Source organism: Pogona vitticeps, chromosome 4 (assembly GCF_051106095.1).
Source record: "Pogona vitticeps strain Pit_001003342236 chromosome 4, PviZW2.1, whole genome shotgun sequence".
In the NCBI taxonomy this organism is placed as follows: domain Eukaryota; kingdom Metazoa; phylum Chordata; class Lepidosauria; order Squamata; family Agamidae; genus Pogona; species Pogona vitticeps.
Window position 1 is genome coordinate 203,764,931 of NC_135786.1, and position 17,923 is coordinate 203,782,853.

Below are 17,923 nucleotides of genomic sequence, written 5' to 3' on the forward strand. Positions count from 1 at the left end.
TAGCGACGATTTTTGCTGCACAGATCTCATGTAGGAAAAAAATGCATTTCTTTTTATGCATACTATTTTAAAACTACCAACAGTATACTCCTGACTGGAAGTGTTTGTTGCTAAGTTAATTAACACAGTTTGGGTGCCATCTTTTGCTTCTTCCTTTGAAAATGCGTCCTAAATAAAGTTGAATAGCTTCTCTCTTATAATTCATTTGCTCTATCTGTGTGAAGCTTAGGAAAAAGTGACACAATTCTTCCCCGGGGGGAAAATACAGGAAAAGGTTTTTAAATGTCTCTATCACTGTCAGCTTAAAAAGAAGAAGTTGCAAAAACTAGAGAAGTCACGTGTCTGAGCGTAATTTTGTTATTCAAAACTGCAAGTAAAGTAATGTGGAAAAATACTCATCTCTTTGACTGTGGTTAAAATAGTTTGAAGCCGTGGAAATATGTTCCAGCTCATTGTTATGATTCTTTTTGTTTCTGGATTTACGGTAGCTCAAGAAAAGCAGTTGCTTTGCAGATCAGATGACCTGGACATTTTCTACTCCTCCTGTAGTAAGTAAACCATGAGGTTGCTGTCATTTCATAGTGTTTGCAGACCACTATTTCTTCTTAAAATATCTTACTGAGGATTGAGTCCCCTTTAATTCCTCTAATTCCGAGTTCTTTAATGGAGAGAAATTCTGAGTGTGTGTGTGTGTGTGGGGGGGGAGTTAGAGATCTATTTCAATAATTCCTGGTTTTTATCTTAATAAGAGAGATGGGGCAGGGGTTCTTTGTTGCATTATGTTTTGTTATATTGTGACATCTTTCACATTTGGCACAACAGAATATGCTTAGAGCTCTTGGTGCATCTCCAGTTTTCTTGACAGCTTGCAGATAGCATTTGGGGCATGTACCATTCAGACTGAAACTGTTCTTTTGGAGGTGGGGTGGGGAAGTAATGCTTTCTATCACATCATTTTCTCAGTAAAAATAGGTCCACTCTGAAAAATACTATTTGCCTCATTAAGATAAATATGCACCTATCTGCACTTTATCATGTCATGTCACAATTAGCAGGTTTAGAGACGTGATTTGCAACAGAAAACAGAGACTGATTGTCACATTTGCCTGCCCTGTGAGGATATTAACATGTCCAAGACACTTCGTCTAGTTAATCCTTTCATTGGTCTGTAACTTCCACATTTTATGGACCTCTGTCACGCCCTTTACCAGGAACATTTTTTCTCTTCTGCTTGCTTCGTTGTTTACTTAACATCCCATCCAGAGAATATTTAACTTAAATTCAAAGGAAAAACTTGCATAGCTTTGACTATTCGGACTTTTGTTGGCAAGGTGATATCTCTGCTTTATAAAACTGCTGTCGAGGTTTGTCATCACTTTCCTCCCAAGAAGCAGGCGTCTTTTAATTTCGTGGCTGCTATCTCCATCTGAAGTGATTATGGAGCCCAAGAAAATAAAATCTGCCACTGCGTCCATTTCTTCCCCTTCTATTTGCCAGGAAGTGATGGGACCAGTGGCCATGACCTTAGTTTTTTGATGTTGAGCTTCAGACCATTTTTTGCACTCTCCTCTTTCACCCTCATTACAAGGTTCCTTAATTCCTCTTCACTTTCTGCCATCAGAGTGGTATCATCAGCATATGGGAGGTTGTTGATATTTCTTCTAGCAATCTTAATTCCGGCTTGGGATTCCTCCAGTCTGGCCTTTCGCATGATGTATTCTGCATATAAGTGAAATAAGCCGGGGGACATTATACAGCCTTGTCATACTCCTTTCCCAATTTTATACCAATCAGTTGTTCCATATCCAGTTCTAACTGTTGCTTCCTGTCCCACATACAGATTTCTCAGGAGACAGATAAGGTGGTGAGGCACTCCCATTTCTTTAAGAACTTGCCATAGTTTATTGTGCTCCACATAGTCAAAAGCTTTTGCGTAGTCAATGAAGAGGAAATATATGTTTTTCTGGAACTCTCTGGCTTTCTCCATAAGCCAGTGCATGTTAGCAATTTGATCTCTAGTTCCTCTGCCCATTTAAAATCCAGTTTGTACTTCTGGGAGTTCTCAGTCCACACACTGCTGAAGCCTACCTTGTAGGATTTGGAGCATAACCTTGCTAGTATGTGAAATGAGTGCAATTGTATGGTAGTTGAAGCATTCTTTGGTACTGCCCTTCTTTGGGATTGGGATGTAGACTGATCTTTTCCAATCCTCTGGCCACTGCTGAGTTTTCCAAACTTGCTGGCATATTGAGTGCAGCACCTGAACAGTGTCATCTTTTAAGATTTTAGATAGTTCAACTGGAATGCCATCATCTCCACTGGCCTTGTTTTTAGCCATGCTTTGTAAGGCCCACGACTTCACTCTCCAGGATGTCTGCCTCAAGGTCAGCAACCACACTATCTGGGTTTTCAGGGACATTTATTTATTTATTATTTATTTATTTATTTAATTTATATGCCACCCACACTACCCAAAGGTCTCTGGGCGGCTTACAGCATTTAAAATACAATAAAGTTATGTAGCAATTAAAATACAATTAAAATATATATAAAATTGCCATCTGACCCACAGCTAATATTATTTCAGTTAAAAGCCTTCTGGAACAGGAAGGTTTTGACCTGGCGCCGAAATGTCATCAGTGTCGGCGCCAGACGAATCTCAGTCGGGAGGGCATTCCATAGTCTGGGGGCAGCTGCCGAAAAGGCCCTTTGTCTACAAGCCGTCCCTCTTACCTCCTTGAGGGACGGCTCTTTCAAAAGGGCCCCCTGGCTAGATCTTAACTGCCGGGTAGGCTCATATGGAAGGAGGCGGTCCTTCAGGTATCCAGGGCTCAAGACGTTTAGGGCTTTATATGTCAAAACAAGCACTTTGAATTGGGCCCGGGCAGCAACTGGTAGCCAATGTAACTTATACAGAATCGGCTTGATATGTTCCCTGGCGGCCACACCACTCACCAGCCGCGCCGCTCGATTCTGGACCAGATGCAGTCGCCGGACCGTCTTCAAAGGCAGCCCCACGTAAAGCGCATTGCAGTAATCTATACGGGATGTTACCAGTGTGTGTGTAACTGTCATGAGACTCCGCTCGTCCAGGTAGGGCCGTAGCTGGTATAGTTTCCGCAGCTGGAGGAAGGCGCCCCTGGCCACCAAGTCCACCTGGGCTTCCAGTGTTAGACTGGGGTCCAGGAGCACCCCCAAGCTGCGGACCCTGTCCCTTAGGGGGAGTGTAATCCCATTCAGGGCAGGGAGATGGCCCTCCAGCCTGTCTGGCGAAGCACCCACTAACAGCACTTCCGTCTTGTCTGGATTGAGTTTCAATTTATTGACCCTCATCCAGTCCATTATCAGGTCCAGACACGAGTTCAGCACAGAAACCGCCTCACCTGGATTGGTGGAAAACGAGAGGTAGAGCTAAGTGTCGTCAGCATATTGCTGACTCCTCAGCCCAAACCTCCTGATGACCTCTCCCAGCGGTTTCATGTAGATGTTAAACAGCATGGGGGACAGTATCGAGCCCTGAGGAACCCCATGACATGAATGCCATGGGGCAGAGCAACTGTCCCCCAGCACCACCCTCTGGACACGGTTAGCCAGGAAGGAGCGGAACCACCGTAAAACAGTGCCCCCAACTCCCAACCCAGCCAGCCTATCCAGAAGGACACCATGGTCGATGGTGTCGAAAGCCGCTGAGAGGTCCAGGAGTATCAACAGGGTCACACTCCCCCTGTCTCTCTCCCGGCAAAGGTCATCATACAGGGCGACCAAGGCAGTCTCTGTACCAAAACCCGGCCTGAAACCCGATTGAAATGGATCTAGAAAATCAGTTTCATCCAGCAGCGCCTGGAGTTGCCCAGCCACAACCCGCTCCAACACTTTGCCCAAATAAGGGAGGTTCGCTACTGGTCGGTAGTTAGCCACCAGCCTTGGGTCCAGGTTTGGCTTTTTAAGGAGTGGTCGAATTACCGCCTCTTTCAAGGTGGTAGGGACCACTCCCTCTCTCAAAGAGGCGTTCACAGCCTCCTGGACCCAGGTGCAAACCCCCCTGGCTGATCTTCTAATTAGCCAGGATGGGCAAGGGTCGAGCGGAGTTGTGGTAGAACGGACAGATCCAAGCACCCTGTCCACATCCTCAGGTCTCAACAATTGAAACTCATCCATTAATACCTGACCAAAGCACGGTGCGCTGGATACATCCTCTGACTCTGCAGTAACTGTGGAGTCCAACCCACTGCGAATCTGAGCGATTTTTTCCTCAAAATGGATGGCAAACTCATCACAACGAGCTGATGAGCAGTCCAGGACCTCCACCGGATTTCCCAGTTGAAGAAGATCCTGGACCACCCGAAACAGCTCGGCTGGACGACATTCTGAGGAAGCAATACGGCTGGAGAAATATTGCCGTTTCGCCAGCCGTATTGCCACGAAATAGGCCCGATAATGGGCTCTAAGTCGTGTTCGGTCGGACTCCCAGCGGGATTTCCTCCACCTGCGCTCCAGCCGTCTCCCCTCTCGCTTCATCGCCCGCAGTTCAGAAGTATACCAAGGGGCTGTCTGGGCTCGGCGAGCAGGGAGAGGGCGCTTAGGCGCAATCGTGTCAACAGCCCGGGTCATCTCCTTATTCCATAGGGTGACCTGAGCTTCGACAGGAGCGCCGACCATATCAGACGGATAATCCCCCAGAGCATTCAGAAATCCATCTGGATCCATTAGTCTCCGAGGGCGGATCATCTTAATAGATCCCCCACCCTTGCAGAGGGAAGAAGAAGCTAATAGACTAAACTTGACCAGGAAGTGGTCTGACCATGACAATGGGGTCACGACCAGCCCCTCCACATCCAAACCACCATCTTCCAGTCCCGTTGAGAAAACCAGGTCCAAGGTATGGCCCTTCTCATGCGTTGGGCCGATGACACATTGAGACAGCCCCATGGTTGTCATGGCGGCCATGAAGTCCTGAGCTGCCCCAGTCAAGGGAGCCTCGGCATGAATGTTGAGGTCCCCCAGCACCAACAGCCTGGGAGTCCTCAACACCAGGTCCGAGACTACCTCCGTCAGCTCAAGCAGGGAGACTGTTGGTACGCAGCAGGGTGGGCGGTACACCAACAGAATCCCTAACCTGTCTCGCGAGCCCAACACACAATACAGGCCCTCGAGCCCTCCTCTCAAAGAGATAGGAAGCCTGGTCAAGGAGATAGAACTCCTATAGACTATAGCAACTCCCCCTCCCCGACCCTCCGAGCGACACTGGTGCTGGACTGAGTACCCAGGAGGACACAGCTGGGAGAGGGGAACACCACCCTCCTCTCCCACCCAGGTCTCAGTAATGCATGCCAGGTCAGCCCCCTCATCCAGAATTACATCATGGATGAGGGCAGTTTTATTTTGTACTGACCTGGCGTTCATCAACAGCACCGTGTGGCCCAAGGGTTTGCTGATATGGTCGCCTGATACCATCTGGTTGGGGGTAGAACTAGAAGAGGGGATAGATGTAAGATATCTAACCTCTCTTCTCCTACGCGGGCATGTTCTACCCCCACCGCCATTCCTTCCCCTACCCAGCACCACCTCAATGGCTGCCCCCTCCAACACCCTCCCCCCTTCCTGTTCCATTAGATCCACTGTGGGTCTCTTCTTAATTGATGGCAATTAATAACAATTTAAAAACATTTAAAACATATATAAAATAAAACATTTCTAAAGCCCCTTCTCTCCCCCCCCCAAAGTTATGTGGCTCATGTTGAGATGAATGAGGCAGCCTGGAGCAGCAGGGCCTGGTTCTGCAGACACGGAGGGGGCTGAGCAGCTCTCTTGGGAAAGAGAGCTGGCATCCAGCAGGAGCCCAACCACAGTCCACTGCCTCTCACCAAGTGGCTGTGGCCGGCCGATGGTTCCTGGCTTCCTCTGCACGCTGGTCTGGTCAGGCCCCAAAGGCAGCTCCGGATAAAAGCTCTCTCCCTAGGCCAGGTGGCTGATGTTGAAGGGGAATGAGGCAGCCTGGAGCAGCAGGGCCTGGTTCTGCAGACACAGAGGGGGCTGAGCAGCTCTCTTGGGAAAGAGAGCTGACATCCAGCAGGAGCCCAACCACAGTCCACTGCCTCTCACCAAGTGGCTGTGGCCGGCCGATGGTTCCTGGCTTCCTCTGCACGCTGGTCTGGTCAGGCCCCAAAGGCAGCTCCGGATAAAAGCTCTCTCCCTAGGCCAGGTGGCTGATGTTGAAGGGGAATGAGGCAGCCTGGAGCAGCAGGGCCTGGTTCTGCAGACACAGAGGGGGCTGAGCAGCTCTCTTGGGAAAGAGAGCTGACATCCAGCAGGAGCCCAACCACAGTCCACTGCCTCTCACCAAGTGGCTGTGGCCGGCCGATGGTTCCTGGCTTCCTCTGCACGCTGGTCTGGTCAGGCCCCAAAGGCAGCTCCGGATAAAAGCTCTCTCCCTAGGCCAGGTGGCTGATGTTGAAGGGGAATGAGGCAGCCTGGAGCAGCAGGGCCTGGTTCTGCAGACACAGAGGGGGCTGAGCAGCTCTCTTGGGAAAGAGAGCTGACATCCAGCAGGAGCCCAACCACAGTCCACTGCCTCTCACCAAGTGGCTGTGGCCGGCCGATGGTTCCTGGCTTCCTCTGCACGCTGGTCTGGTCAGGCCCCAAAGGCAGCTCCGGATAAAAGCTCTCTCCCTAGGCCAGGTGGCTGATGTTGAAGGGGAATGAGGCAGCCTGGAGCAGCAGGGCCTGGTTCTGCAGACACGGAGGGGGCTGAGCAGCTCTCTTGGGAAAGAGAGCTGGCATCCAGCAGGAGCCCAACCACAGTCCACTGCCTCTCACCAAGTGGCTGTGGCCGGCCGATGGTTCCTGGCTTCCTCTGCACGCTGGTCTGGTCAGGCCCCAAAGGCAGCTCCGGATCCAAATCTTTCTGGTATAATTCCTCTGTGTGTTCTTGCCACCTGTTCTTGATGTCTTCTGCTTCTGTGAGGTCCCTCCCATTTTTGTCCTTTATCATTTCCATCTTTGCACAAAATGTTCCTTTAATATCTCTGATTTTCCTGAACAGATTTCTGGTTTTCCCTTTTCTATTATTTTCCTCTATTTCTTTCCATTGTTCATTTAAGAAGGCCCTCTCGTCTCTCCTTGCTATTCTTTGGAATTCTGCATTCAATTTTCTGTAACTTTATTTATTTATTTATTTATTTATTTATTTATTTATTTATTTATTTATTTATTTATTTATTTATTTATTTATTTATTTATTTATTTATTTATTTATACCCCGCCTATCTAGCCCACCGGACCACTCTAGGCGGCTTCCAAATATAAAATCAAATAATAAAACATAGACAAATACATAATAATCAAACAAGAACAGCAGTAAAAATAAAAAGGAAAAGTAAGAAAAAATCAAGAGTTGGCTGGAGGGAAGGCCTGAATAAACAGCCATGTTTTAAATTGGGTTTTAAAGGTGCCCAGCGTGGGGGCTGCGCGAATCGCCGGAGGGAGACTGTTTCCCTATCTCCCCTGCATTTTGCTTCCCTTCTCTTCTCTGCCATTTGTAAGGCCTCGTTGGACAGCCACTTTGCTTTCTTGCATTTCCTTTCCTTTGGGATGGTTTTTGTTGCTGCCTCCTGTACAATGTTATGAGCCTCCAACCATAGTTTTTCAGGCACTCTGTCCACCAAATCTAGTTCCTGAAATCTGTTCTTTACTTGCACTGTGTATTCATAAGGGATCTGGTTTAGATTATACCTGACTAGCCTGGTGGTTTTTCCTACTCTCTTCAGTTTAAGCTTGAATTTTGCTATAAGAAGCTGATGATCAGAGCCACAATCAGCTCCAGGTCTTGTTTTTGCTGACTGTATAGAGCTTCTCCATCTTTGGCTGCAGAGACTATAATCAATCTGATTATGGTATTGCCCATCTGGTGATTTCCACATGTAGAGTCACCTCTTGTGTTGTTGGAAAAGAGTGTTTGTGATGACCAGCTTGTTCTCTTGACAAAACTCTATTTGCCCTGCTTCGTTTTGAACTCCAAGGCCAAACGTACCTGTTGTTCCTTTTATTTCTTGACTCCCTACTTTAGAATTCCAATCCCCTAGAATGAGAAGAACATCTTTCTTTGCTGTCAGTTCTAGAAGGTGTTGTAAGTCTTCATAGAATTGGTCAATTTCAGTCTCCTCAACATTGGTGGTTGGTGCATAAACTTGGATTATTGTGATGTTGAAAGGTCTGCCTTGAATTTGTATTGAAATCATTCTATCATTTTTGAGATTATATCCCATTAAATGCCAACATGCTAATAAAGAAGGCACAGAAGAGGCTGTATTTCCTGAGAATGCTCGGGAAGTTAAATTTATCACAGCATTTACTTCTGTCCTACTATTGTAGCACCATTGAGAGTGTCCTAACCTATGGCATTCTGGCATGGTTTGGGAGTAGCTCTGTAGCGGGCAAAAAAGCTCTACAGAGAACCATTAAAATTGCCCAGAATATCATCGGGCTCCAGCTACCAACCCTGGATGACATCTTCACATCCCGCTGTCTGAGGAAGTCACACAGCATCCTGAGAGACTCTTCCCATCCTGCTTATAACTTTTTTGAACTGTTACCATCTGGCAGAAGATATAGAACAATTAAGACTCGGACCACACGTTTTCTAAATAGTTTTTATCCTAGAGCTATAATTGCAATTAATAATGAGCTTAAAGACCACCAGTAGTGAATAATTAGTTGGACTGTGTTACTTGGCCTGAGGTGTAGATGTTTGTATTTTTAGTGGGGGACTTCTAGTGGGTGGGGAGTGTTTGGGGAATGTTATGTGTGTGCATGTGTCTGGTCTCTGGGTGTCTGTGAATTTCGTTGTATGGGTATACTGTGTATATACTTACAATGACAATAAATTTTATTATTATTATTATTATTATTATTATTATTATTATTATTATTATTATTATTATTATTATTATTATTATTATTATTATTATTATTATTATTATTATTATTATTATTATTATTATTATTACAGCTTTTCCCACTGTTTTGTTGACTATGAGGGCTACTCCATTCCTTCTACGGGATTCTTGCCCACAGTAATAGATATGATAGTCATTTGAATTGAATTCACCCATTCCTGTCCATCTTAGTTCACTGATGCCCAGGATGTCAATCTTTATTCTTGCCATCTCCTGTTTGACCACCTCCAGCTTACCAAAGTTCATAGATCTTACATTGTAGGTTCCTATGCAATATTTTTCTTTGCAGCATCGGACTTTCCTTTCACTTTCACACTCATCCACAGCTGAGCATCCTTTTGGCTTTGGCCCAACCACTTCATTTGCTCTGGAGCTACTTGTACTTGTCCTCCGCTCTTCCTCCGTAGCATGTTGGATGCCTTCTGACCTGAGGGTCCCATCTTCCAGCATCATATCTTTTAGCCTTTTGTTTCTGTTCATGGGGTATTCTTGGCAAAGATACTGGAGTGGCTTGCCAATTCCTACTCCAGGTGGATTGCATTTAGTTGGAACTCTCCACTATGTCCTGTCCATCTTGGGTGTCCCTGCACGGCGTAGCCCATAGCTTCTCTGAGTTACTCAAGCCCCTTCGTCACAGCAAGGCAGCAATCCAGCAATCCATGAAGGAGAAGGTTACTGAAGTGGGTTTTTTTAAAAAAATCTGAATTATTATTGCAGTTGAACAGATACTGTCATAAATCAGTGAGTGAAGCAGAAACGGATGTATTTTCTATCTACAGTGAGTCATATTATGTTCCAGGTTGTAATTGGAAAGACCTAGATTCAAGTCTAAGCTGGCAGTGCAGTTATATGTGACTCTATCCTTGTGTGTTTGAAATAAGCATCACATAAACACCAGCATAATTAAAGTTTTCATTGCATTTTACTCCACATCAATACAATACTTTCTTATGAAGTAAGTCATTGAGGTGCCAACTGAGTAGGAAAAAAGCAAAAAGGAATACTCTAGTTTGGGGGGACTTGAAGCTAATTCTCCTCTATAGGTCCCTGAACTTTTCTCCACTGCATAGCTAGAGGTTTTTAAGCCCCCACAAATTCCATACTTTGCCAGAAGAATATAGGACAGTAGTGGTCAAAATATGGTTTTTAAGGCACCAGTGTTAAGTCACCCTTATCACCCTTCCCATTTTGTTTTCAACAAAAAAGTCTCTATAATCACTTCTGGCTTTGAGAAAAATATGCACCCGTCCACATTTAAAACAAGATGGGGAAGGCAATGTGGTAAAATTGCTCTTCTTCCCCCAAAAGGATACAAGGGGCTTTTGAAAGTTGCAATGTGTGTGGAAGTATGTGTGCCCCCTGGATCACTGGAAGTTGTCCACCCCTGGCATGGGAGAAGGGAGTGAACATCAAATTTTTACCATGGAGCTTTTCGGAACTACTGTATAGCAGGATATCGAAGAAGAATGTGTGGGAAATTGCCAACTGCAGTAGAAACTGAAAATACCCCATTTCTGGGGAACTCTGCAGCCACCACAGACTCCACAGAAGCCACAGGTACAACTGGAACAGCATCTGCCTTAAAGCAGAAAACAATGACAGAGTAAATGTTTTGTTATGGCAACCCAATCAACGAGTGACAGATAAACCTGTGATTAGAAAAGCAGCTTAATTAAAACTGGCCATTCTGACTCAAGGCTTTGTTGGGGGTTATCATTTTAAAAAATTAAGTATTCCAGCCTCTGCTTGTGGATAAAACAATATCCTACTGGCCAACTATTGTGGCCTGACAAGGGTTTCACAACTCCCCAAAGCTCCCCAACCTTTCCCGCAAGAAGAAAAGGAACTTTTAAAAAGAGAACAAAATCAGCCATTTCTGTTCCTATTGCAGCCCATGGCAGAATCTCCTGATAATGCCCATCTCTGCTTTCAGGCTGGGAAGGGTGAAACTGCAGGAGCAGTCTGGAGACAGCTGTATGAAGACAACTCCTGTCAGTGGGGGCAACCTGTTCACTGGCAGCCATCTTTTCTGTTCCTGCAAATTTGATCAATAAATTAATAAAAATTGGGAGCGGGCTTCCACAGCAGTAGAGCTCTTTTGGCCAGGGATCCTTTTAAGTCACCTCCCTCCCAGTCTTTAGGCATGAGATGAAGATATTTCAACTCTATATATTTAATTTGCTTATATGCCTCCTTAGAAGAATTTATAAAGGTAGGATATAATTTAGTAAATAAATGGAACATGCACTGACACCCTTTTATGGGATTCCATAATCACTGTGTTTAAATATGACACATACCGTATATGTATATGAGCAGAATTCTGTACAAAAGTTTCATGTACATACTGAGTGGACAATGGACATATTCCAAACTATTAGTCATGTTAATTTCAAAGATAAAATGAATTAGATTTCCCTTTCCTTAGCGGACACAATCAAATCATCATTAAAACAACAACACCCAACACAAGTTTTATGACATTATTTATTTGTTTGTATTGTCACACAGGTCCTGGAACCAGTACGTTCTTTTTTACAGTAAAGCCATGTTCATTAAAGGTTTCTGTATGGATGGGTTTTATGTTCTGGATTCCAAGTAAGTTGTTTTTATATTTCAAATAACATCACTGTTTTACTTTGTTGCAAGCAGATATCTTTCAGTTTGAACATTTTATACATCCCTGGGTTGCATGATATCAGATGATGTCTTTGAGTTAGTGGAATGTGCATCCAATTGTGGAAGGGGAACCACCTAATTGTGGCCACTCACCCAACCCATGTCCTATAGCACTTCATGCTATATCCATAGGTCAACATGCAAGAAGCAAATCCTGTTGTGTAGCATAGTGTTTTGCACTAGAGTAGACCCACTGAGTCAGTGGAGACTTGGTAAGTCAACTCCTCCATAAATTCTAGCCAATGTTCCCTCTAATTTTTTATAGTGCTGCGCAGGGCTCTGGTGGCAACCAGGCATAAATGGGCAGCAATGTCGATATGGCTGTGTGAGATTGATGCAGCACTGCATGTGTGCAACTTAGATGGAATGCTGATTCTAGCTGAAACTTACTATGCTAATGTAAATCAAGAACAGTAACCCTTTTTGAATCACTGTAATGTTGACTCACAAAATCCCTGCTGGTTCAATAGGCCTACTCCTATGGGCACTTTAGTATGCTAAGATTTCAGCCCATATAGTGTTAGAGCTCAGACAGAAGAAAAAGGCTTTCGTAATTATGGCCAGAAAGCAGTTAGTTGTTGAAAATCAGTTCATAAACAAAGGCACTTTATCCCCATGGATACATGTGTGCCTAAACTTTGTACAAAACACACAGTCAACACATGGAGAGCCAGTTTGCATGATGTTCCCTTTTCTAGGCATTGATTTACCCTAAAGGTAAAAGGTAACGGTTCCCCATGACAATTTGTCCAGTTGTGTCCGACTCTAGAGGGCGGTGGTCATCTCCATTTCCAACCCATAGAGCTAGCGTTTGTCCGAGGACAATCTTCCGTGGTCACGTGGCCAGCGCGACTAGACACGGAATGTCGTTACCTTCCCACTGTAGTGGTACCTATTTTTCTACTTGCATTTTGCATGCTTTCAAACCGCTAGGTTGGCAGGAGCTGGGACCAGCAATGGGAGCTCACTCTGTCGTGTGGATTTGATCTTACGACTCCAGGTCTTCTGACCTTGCAGTATAGAGGCTTCTGCAGTTTAACCCGCAGTGCCACCACATTTCCCTACATTTCACATAATATGAAGAATGTTCAAGGTTGCATTGTCTTATTTTTTCTTGAGAAGCACTCTTAAATACTGAATGTTAGTGTGTACCATGCTAACCAGAAGGCTATTTGCTGGATCTGTCATGTTTGTCAAATTTCAAAAAGCTAGTTATTAAATGAAAATTAATAATTACAATTAAATAAAAACAGCACAATCCTGTATCTTAACTGAGAAGTAAGTTTCAGTGAGTTCAGTGGCGGTTATTCCCAAATAAATGTGTATAGGCCTGCAACTTAATTATATTCATCCTGTATTTGCTACTGGAAAGGGAATTTAGAAAATAATTGCCTTATGGAAAATTAAGGTTTTATAATAAACATTCTAAACTGCTTTAGCACTCTTTGTCTGCATTCATAGTCCTAAATAATTTTGTGGGTATACAGAGGCTGAGACATGAGGCTGAACAACCATTTTAGTTCCCTAATTTCATGTGAAGTAAAATAACTGACCGATAACAAGGGTTCATTGAAAGTATAATAATGTGTACTTTGATTTAGCAAAAAAATTAATCTTAATTCCTCTAGCTGTGTTGGTACCTTTCATAAATGATTTTACAAATGTGTTTTTAGTTCATACATTATTTAGCCAAGGATATAGATTTCAGATAAAATGTATTGTCAAAATTCCTATGAACTTGAATAAGCTTAGAAACCATATTAGATCACATCATAAGGAAGGGCAAGTGTGCTATATTAGTTATTGCTGGACTGAAACTTTGGAGATGCTGTTGAGCCCAGTGAGTAATGAGTCATGGAACACATTAGGTGACCTATGGCCAGTCAGTCTCTTTCAGCCTTACACAGTAATTATAGTAAGGATAAAATGGAGGGTGGGCTGTGGAGAGGCTTCCATGCCATCTTGAGCCTATGTTGCAGTGTCACGTGTTGCTTCCTGTGGTTTTGTTTTTATAGAGTTTGATATAACCATTTTGACTTCATATACAAGCTTGTGGTATGGAGGTGTAAATTCTCTAAAATGGAAGTCTGTTATCTGCAAAGGTGTGGATGATGGATATTCATTTTGTGGAGCTCTGAAGGGAGGTAAGTACAGTTTATAGAGTCCTCTGCTGACCTGCTTACAATAGCTACACTAATACGCTTTGTAATCCTGCTGTTGTAAACCTTTAAGGTGCCACAAAATGTTCAGTAGAACAGTATACAGTATGTGCAGGTTTTTATCATGCCACAAAACTTTAATCTTGGTTTGGATCAGGTAATTCCATTTCTCTTCTAAAGTAATTGTATGAAATCTGGTAAAACCCACAAAATGAGTTTCTTCTTTATTTGCTACATTAGTAAGTTGCTACTACTAATAAGATTCTTGACCTATGACTTTCAAACTTTACAGAAGCATAGGGGACTTTTAAGGATTTGTCTCTGGTTCTAAGAAATAAATGGTAACTAAGTGGGAACAAACTGGAGCATATATATTATTTCAAGATTGCAGATGGTGAAGACAATATCTGATCTTTCTCCCTGACTTCAATTATGGATCCAAGCCTAATAGGATTAAATTATGGTTCTGGTGATGATGCTGTTGGACCAAAGGAGCCGAGCAAGAACAGTCCTATGTTAACAAATAGTACATTCTACAGTATTGTGCAATGCCACACTTTAGATGTAAGTGGGATGCCATTCGTACCAAAGTTCATGAGCGTCATGCCTTTTAGATATGGGTAGGGTCCTTCAATAACTAACCACATGAGCGACTGCTTTCTGTAACAAACCAATCAAGCTGTATCATTCTTATACAGTCAAACAATGAGATGGAGACTGATGTCTGGGCAAACTATAGAAGTTGGTGATCCTTGGACTGGCCCTAACATTGGACAGAATGAGGCAGCTACCTCAAGTGATCAGATCCTGGGGAGAAAGAGTATACTAGAAGAGCATGTGCCATGTGGCCTACAGGAGAATTGGATAACATTGGACAACCATAATCATGGTTGAAGTGTGATTTATCTATCATTCTACTTTCTGTACTTGAAATGGAATATGATGCCATCTTGTCCATCTAAGGTAGCAAATTGGTTTGGGCTGCTTGACAGCATTGCACATGGGCACCTCCAAATTTTTACCAGATTTTACCAGTATCATTTTGAAAATTGAATGTTCCAAATAGTAACCAGCTATATGTGAATCATTTGCCACAGCAGTCAAACTCCACATGGTGGAATTTAAGATGCCATACAATGACAGTTTGACCACATAGTTTTACTGTTGACCTTACATGAAATTATAGTAGAGTATAAGCTGTAATTCTTGTTTATCATATTTCATGTAGGTATACATCTGATACACACCATTTCTCCTTTACATCTCTCCTATCTTTTCCTTTCAGTTTGTTCTGTTTCTGTATTTAAATTTTCTTAAGACCTGCCCAAAAGAGTGACATTTTGAGATGCACAAAAATCATGATATGATATTCATTTTACCGTGGTCAAGCTCCTGATAATTGTTCCTTTTCTACAGAGACAATCAATACAACTGTAAGAATCAGTGGTGCTCAGCCAACATATGACCAGGTACCTTGCACATCTGAATCCTCAGAAATAAAAATATTGTGTTACAAATTTTAGCAAAATTACTAATATTAATATATATGTTTTTTAAAATATAAGAGCCATCTAGAATTAGGCTCAGAGTGTGCTTACACTGCAGTCTATCCTCCAGTTTGTGCTGGAGTTGGGGTGGTTGATTCTGATGTATTTTTTCTGTTTATTCCATGATGTACAGTTAATTATGAATAAGACCAGACTTTTTTCATGGGCATTTGTTGCTTTATATTCATTTGGCAGTGTGTAGTGTTTTTTGTTTGTTTTGTTTTGTTTTTGGTGGTAGAGATTCCTTTCTTTTTCAGTGCCTGGCATGATATGATCCACATTATCAGTCCAAAAGAGCAATTGCACTAGTGTCCTAGGGTGATGTCGACAATGGACTATTCCTTTTTTAAAAAAATGACACTCACTTGAAAGGGAGGTTCCTGTTGTATTATACAATGAGAACACTCCCCTCAAGTGAGTGCCTTTTGATTCTCCTTGAACTATTTTATTTTATTATGCTTTTCCAATGTTGTGCTATCTCAGAGAAACATTGCAGATACCCACATTGTTTTATCAGTTCCATGCTATAATATGTGCCATATTTTTCTCTTTTTAAAAAGAGGTACTGAAGAGGTAAAGGTAAAGGTTTCCCTTGACATTTAGTCCAGTCGTGTCCGACTCTAGGGCGCAGTGCTCATCCTCCGTTTCCAAGCCGTAGAGCCAGCGTTTTGTCTGTAGAGAGTTTCCGTGGTCACATGGCCAGCCCGACTAGACACGGAACGCTGTTACTTTCCCACCGAGGTGGTACCTATTTATCTACTTGCATTTGCATGCTTTCGAGCTGCTAGGTTGGCACGAAGAGAATGGTATTAATAAAAGAGGAGAGTGTGCAACCTATTCTGATGGGAACTGTAGCGAGTTGAAGTGTGATGTGAACTCTTGCCCTGAAAATTGCTAAGTATAATTAAGCATTCTGTGTGATTGACAACAGTGATTTAACTGTCACAGGAAACTTTGAATCAACCTGGGACAGCCTCTCTCTCTAGTTGCACACATTCAGGGTTACAGTCGTAATACATTGCATGCACTGCTAGGTAGAGGGCCCATGCACAAATAGACAGTGGCATCTACTGATTCTGTTTTCACCACCATTGTTGTCTGCACTGGAATGAGAGGTTGGTGAACCAGCAGGTTATAGGCATGAAGAAGAGGCAGAATACATCCAGGGCATTTCTGTCAGTGGGGCCCTTTCTGAAGTAGGAAGCATTAGAGATGTCAGATCTCTCCAGGCATTAACACAAACCCTTAAAAAGTGGTCAGGATCAAGCCTTTTAAATGGGAAGCAAATTAATCAACACATCTCAGAATATTTGGACAGAATTCATGAGAGCCAAAGCAGTCAGGCAAAATGGCAAGTGTCATCTCAAGCAACAGTTCTAACAAAAGCAACAGAAAGCAAAGAACCAGCTTGCGGGTGGCAATATCAGCAAAAGGGCTGAAAACTATTTTGTCTCTGGGTGGTCCATGAATAGGTGTGATACTTTCTTCTCTTAGCAGGTGAGATCACTGGCATTACCTAGAAAATAGGGCAGGCTACCTTTTGCCCATACCAGCCTTGAGTGAATGGCAGAAGGCACTCAACTCTTGTCAGATTTAGGCCTCCAGCCCCTCCTACTCCTGGAAACCTTGCTGCAGTTTCTGGGAGTAGGAGTAGGCAGAACCACTTTGGGGCATGCTCTGATATAGGCCCATACTGAAGGGGAGGACCCTAAAATTCTGGAACAACTCTTAAAAGCTGTAATCAGCAAATAATAGATAGTTGTCAAAACATTTTTAACACTGACTCACCATACCATATTCCCCTAAAAATTAATTAGAGGTGAATTAAGCATGTACTTCTAAACTAGTTCTTAGCTCTGATGACTCAAATTGGGGGTGGAGGACTTATCTAGTATGAAATCTTTGCTGAAGAATACACAATAGAAATACTGTGCACGACTAAGATATAACTCTTCTTTCCTTTCCTTTCCTTTTTGTTACAGGGAGAGTACACTTTTGTTTTTAAGGCATTCTCTGGTTATTATAAGGACCTGGCGCTCTGTATGAATTACACATTTATCATTAAGGAGAAACTTTATGGATGAAGAGATTGCTCTGAACCACCTCCCCACTGATTTGTGGTGAAATTAAACCATTTAATGGAAATCATCAGCTGCCTTGTGCATGGTTTTCTGAAAATATCTAGGAATGATATGAAAGGCTCTTTGTATCCCTGCTGTTGTCCCATCAGCATGAGCAGCTGATTTGGGTGCCCTTAGCATGGCTTGTGGACTGGGACGGGGCCACCTCCCCAACAAACATCAGGGAGAGGTAGACCTCCTGCCTCAGTCATGAGCTGCCCTTAGCTGCAATACTTTAGAACTGCTTCATTTAAAACAGGCCCTCAGCACCTTTAAGAGCTGCAACACATGCTGAAATTTCTTCTTCCATACAAACATTAAAGGTAGAGTTCTGTCTTCCATTTCATGTGGCCATCATAATCTGAAGTCAAAAGTCCTATCCTCCTTGCATTTGTCCAATTTTCATTTAAAGCCATCCAATCTGGTGGCCATTGCTACACCTGATAAACATATTCCATAGTTTA

The 17,923-nt window shown here is 43.3% G+C and overlaps 1 protein-coding gene across 2 annotated transcripts; it reads left to right on the forward strand.

Moving 5' to 3' along the window:
* Nucleotides 1-332: 332 nt before the first annotated feature.
* LY96 (lymphocyte antigen 96) lies at nt 333-17,487 on the forward strand. Of its 2 annotated transcripts, none has more exons than XM_072999047.2 (5): nt 333-548; nt 11,466-11,552; nt 13,649-13,777; nt 15,209-15,261; nt 17,322-17,487. In XM_072999047.2, the coding sequence occupies exons 1-5, from the start codon at nt 440-442 to the stop codon at nt 17,421-17,423; spliced, it is 480 nt and encodes a 159-aa protein (XP_072855148.2). In that variant the 5' UTR covers nt 333-439; the 3' UTR covers nt 17,424-17,487. The 2 variants fall into 2 exon arrangements, with proteins under 2 accessions (XP_072855148.2, XP_078249975.1); XM_078393849.1 differs by lacking the exon at nt 333-548 and adding an exon at nt 10,330-10,511.
* The last annotated feature ends 436 nt before the right edge of the window (nt 17,488-17,923 follow it).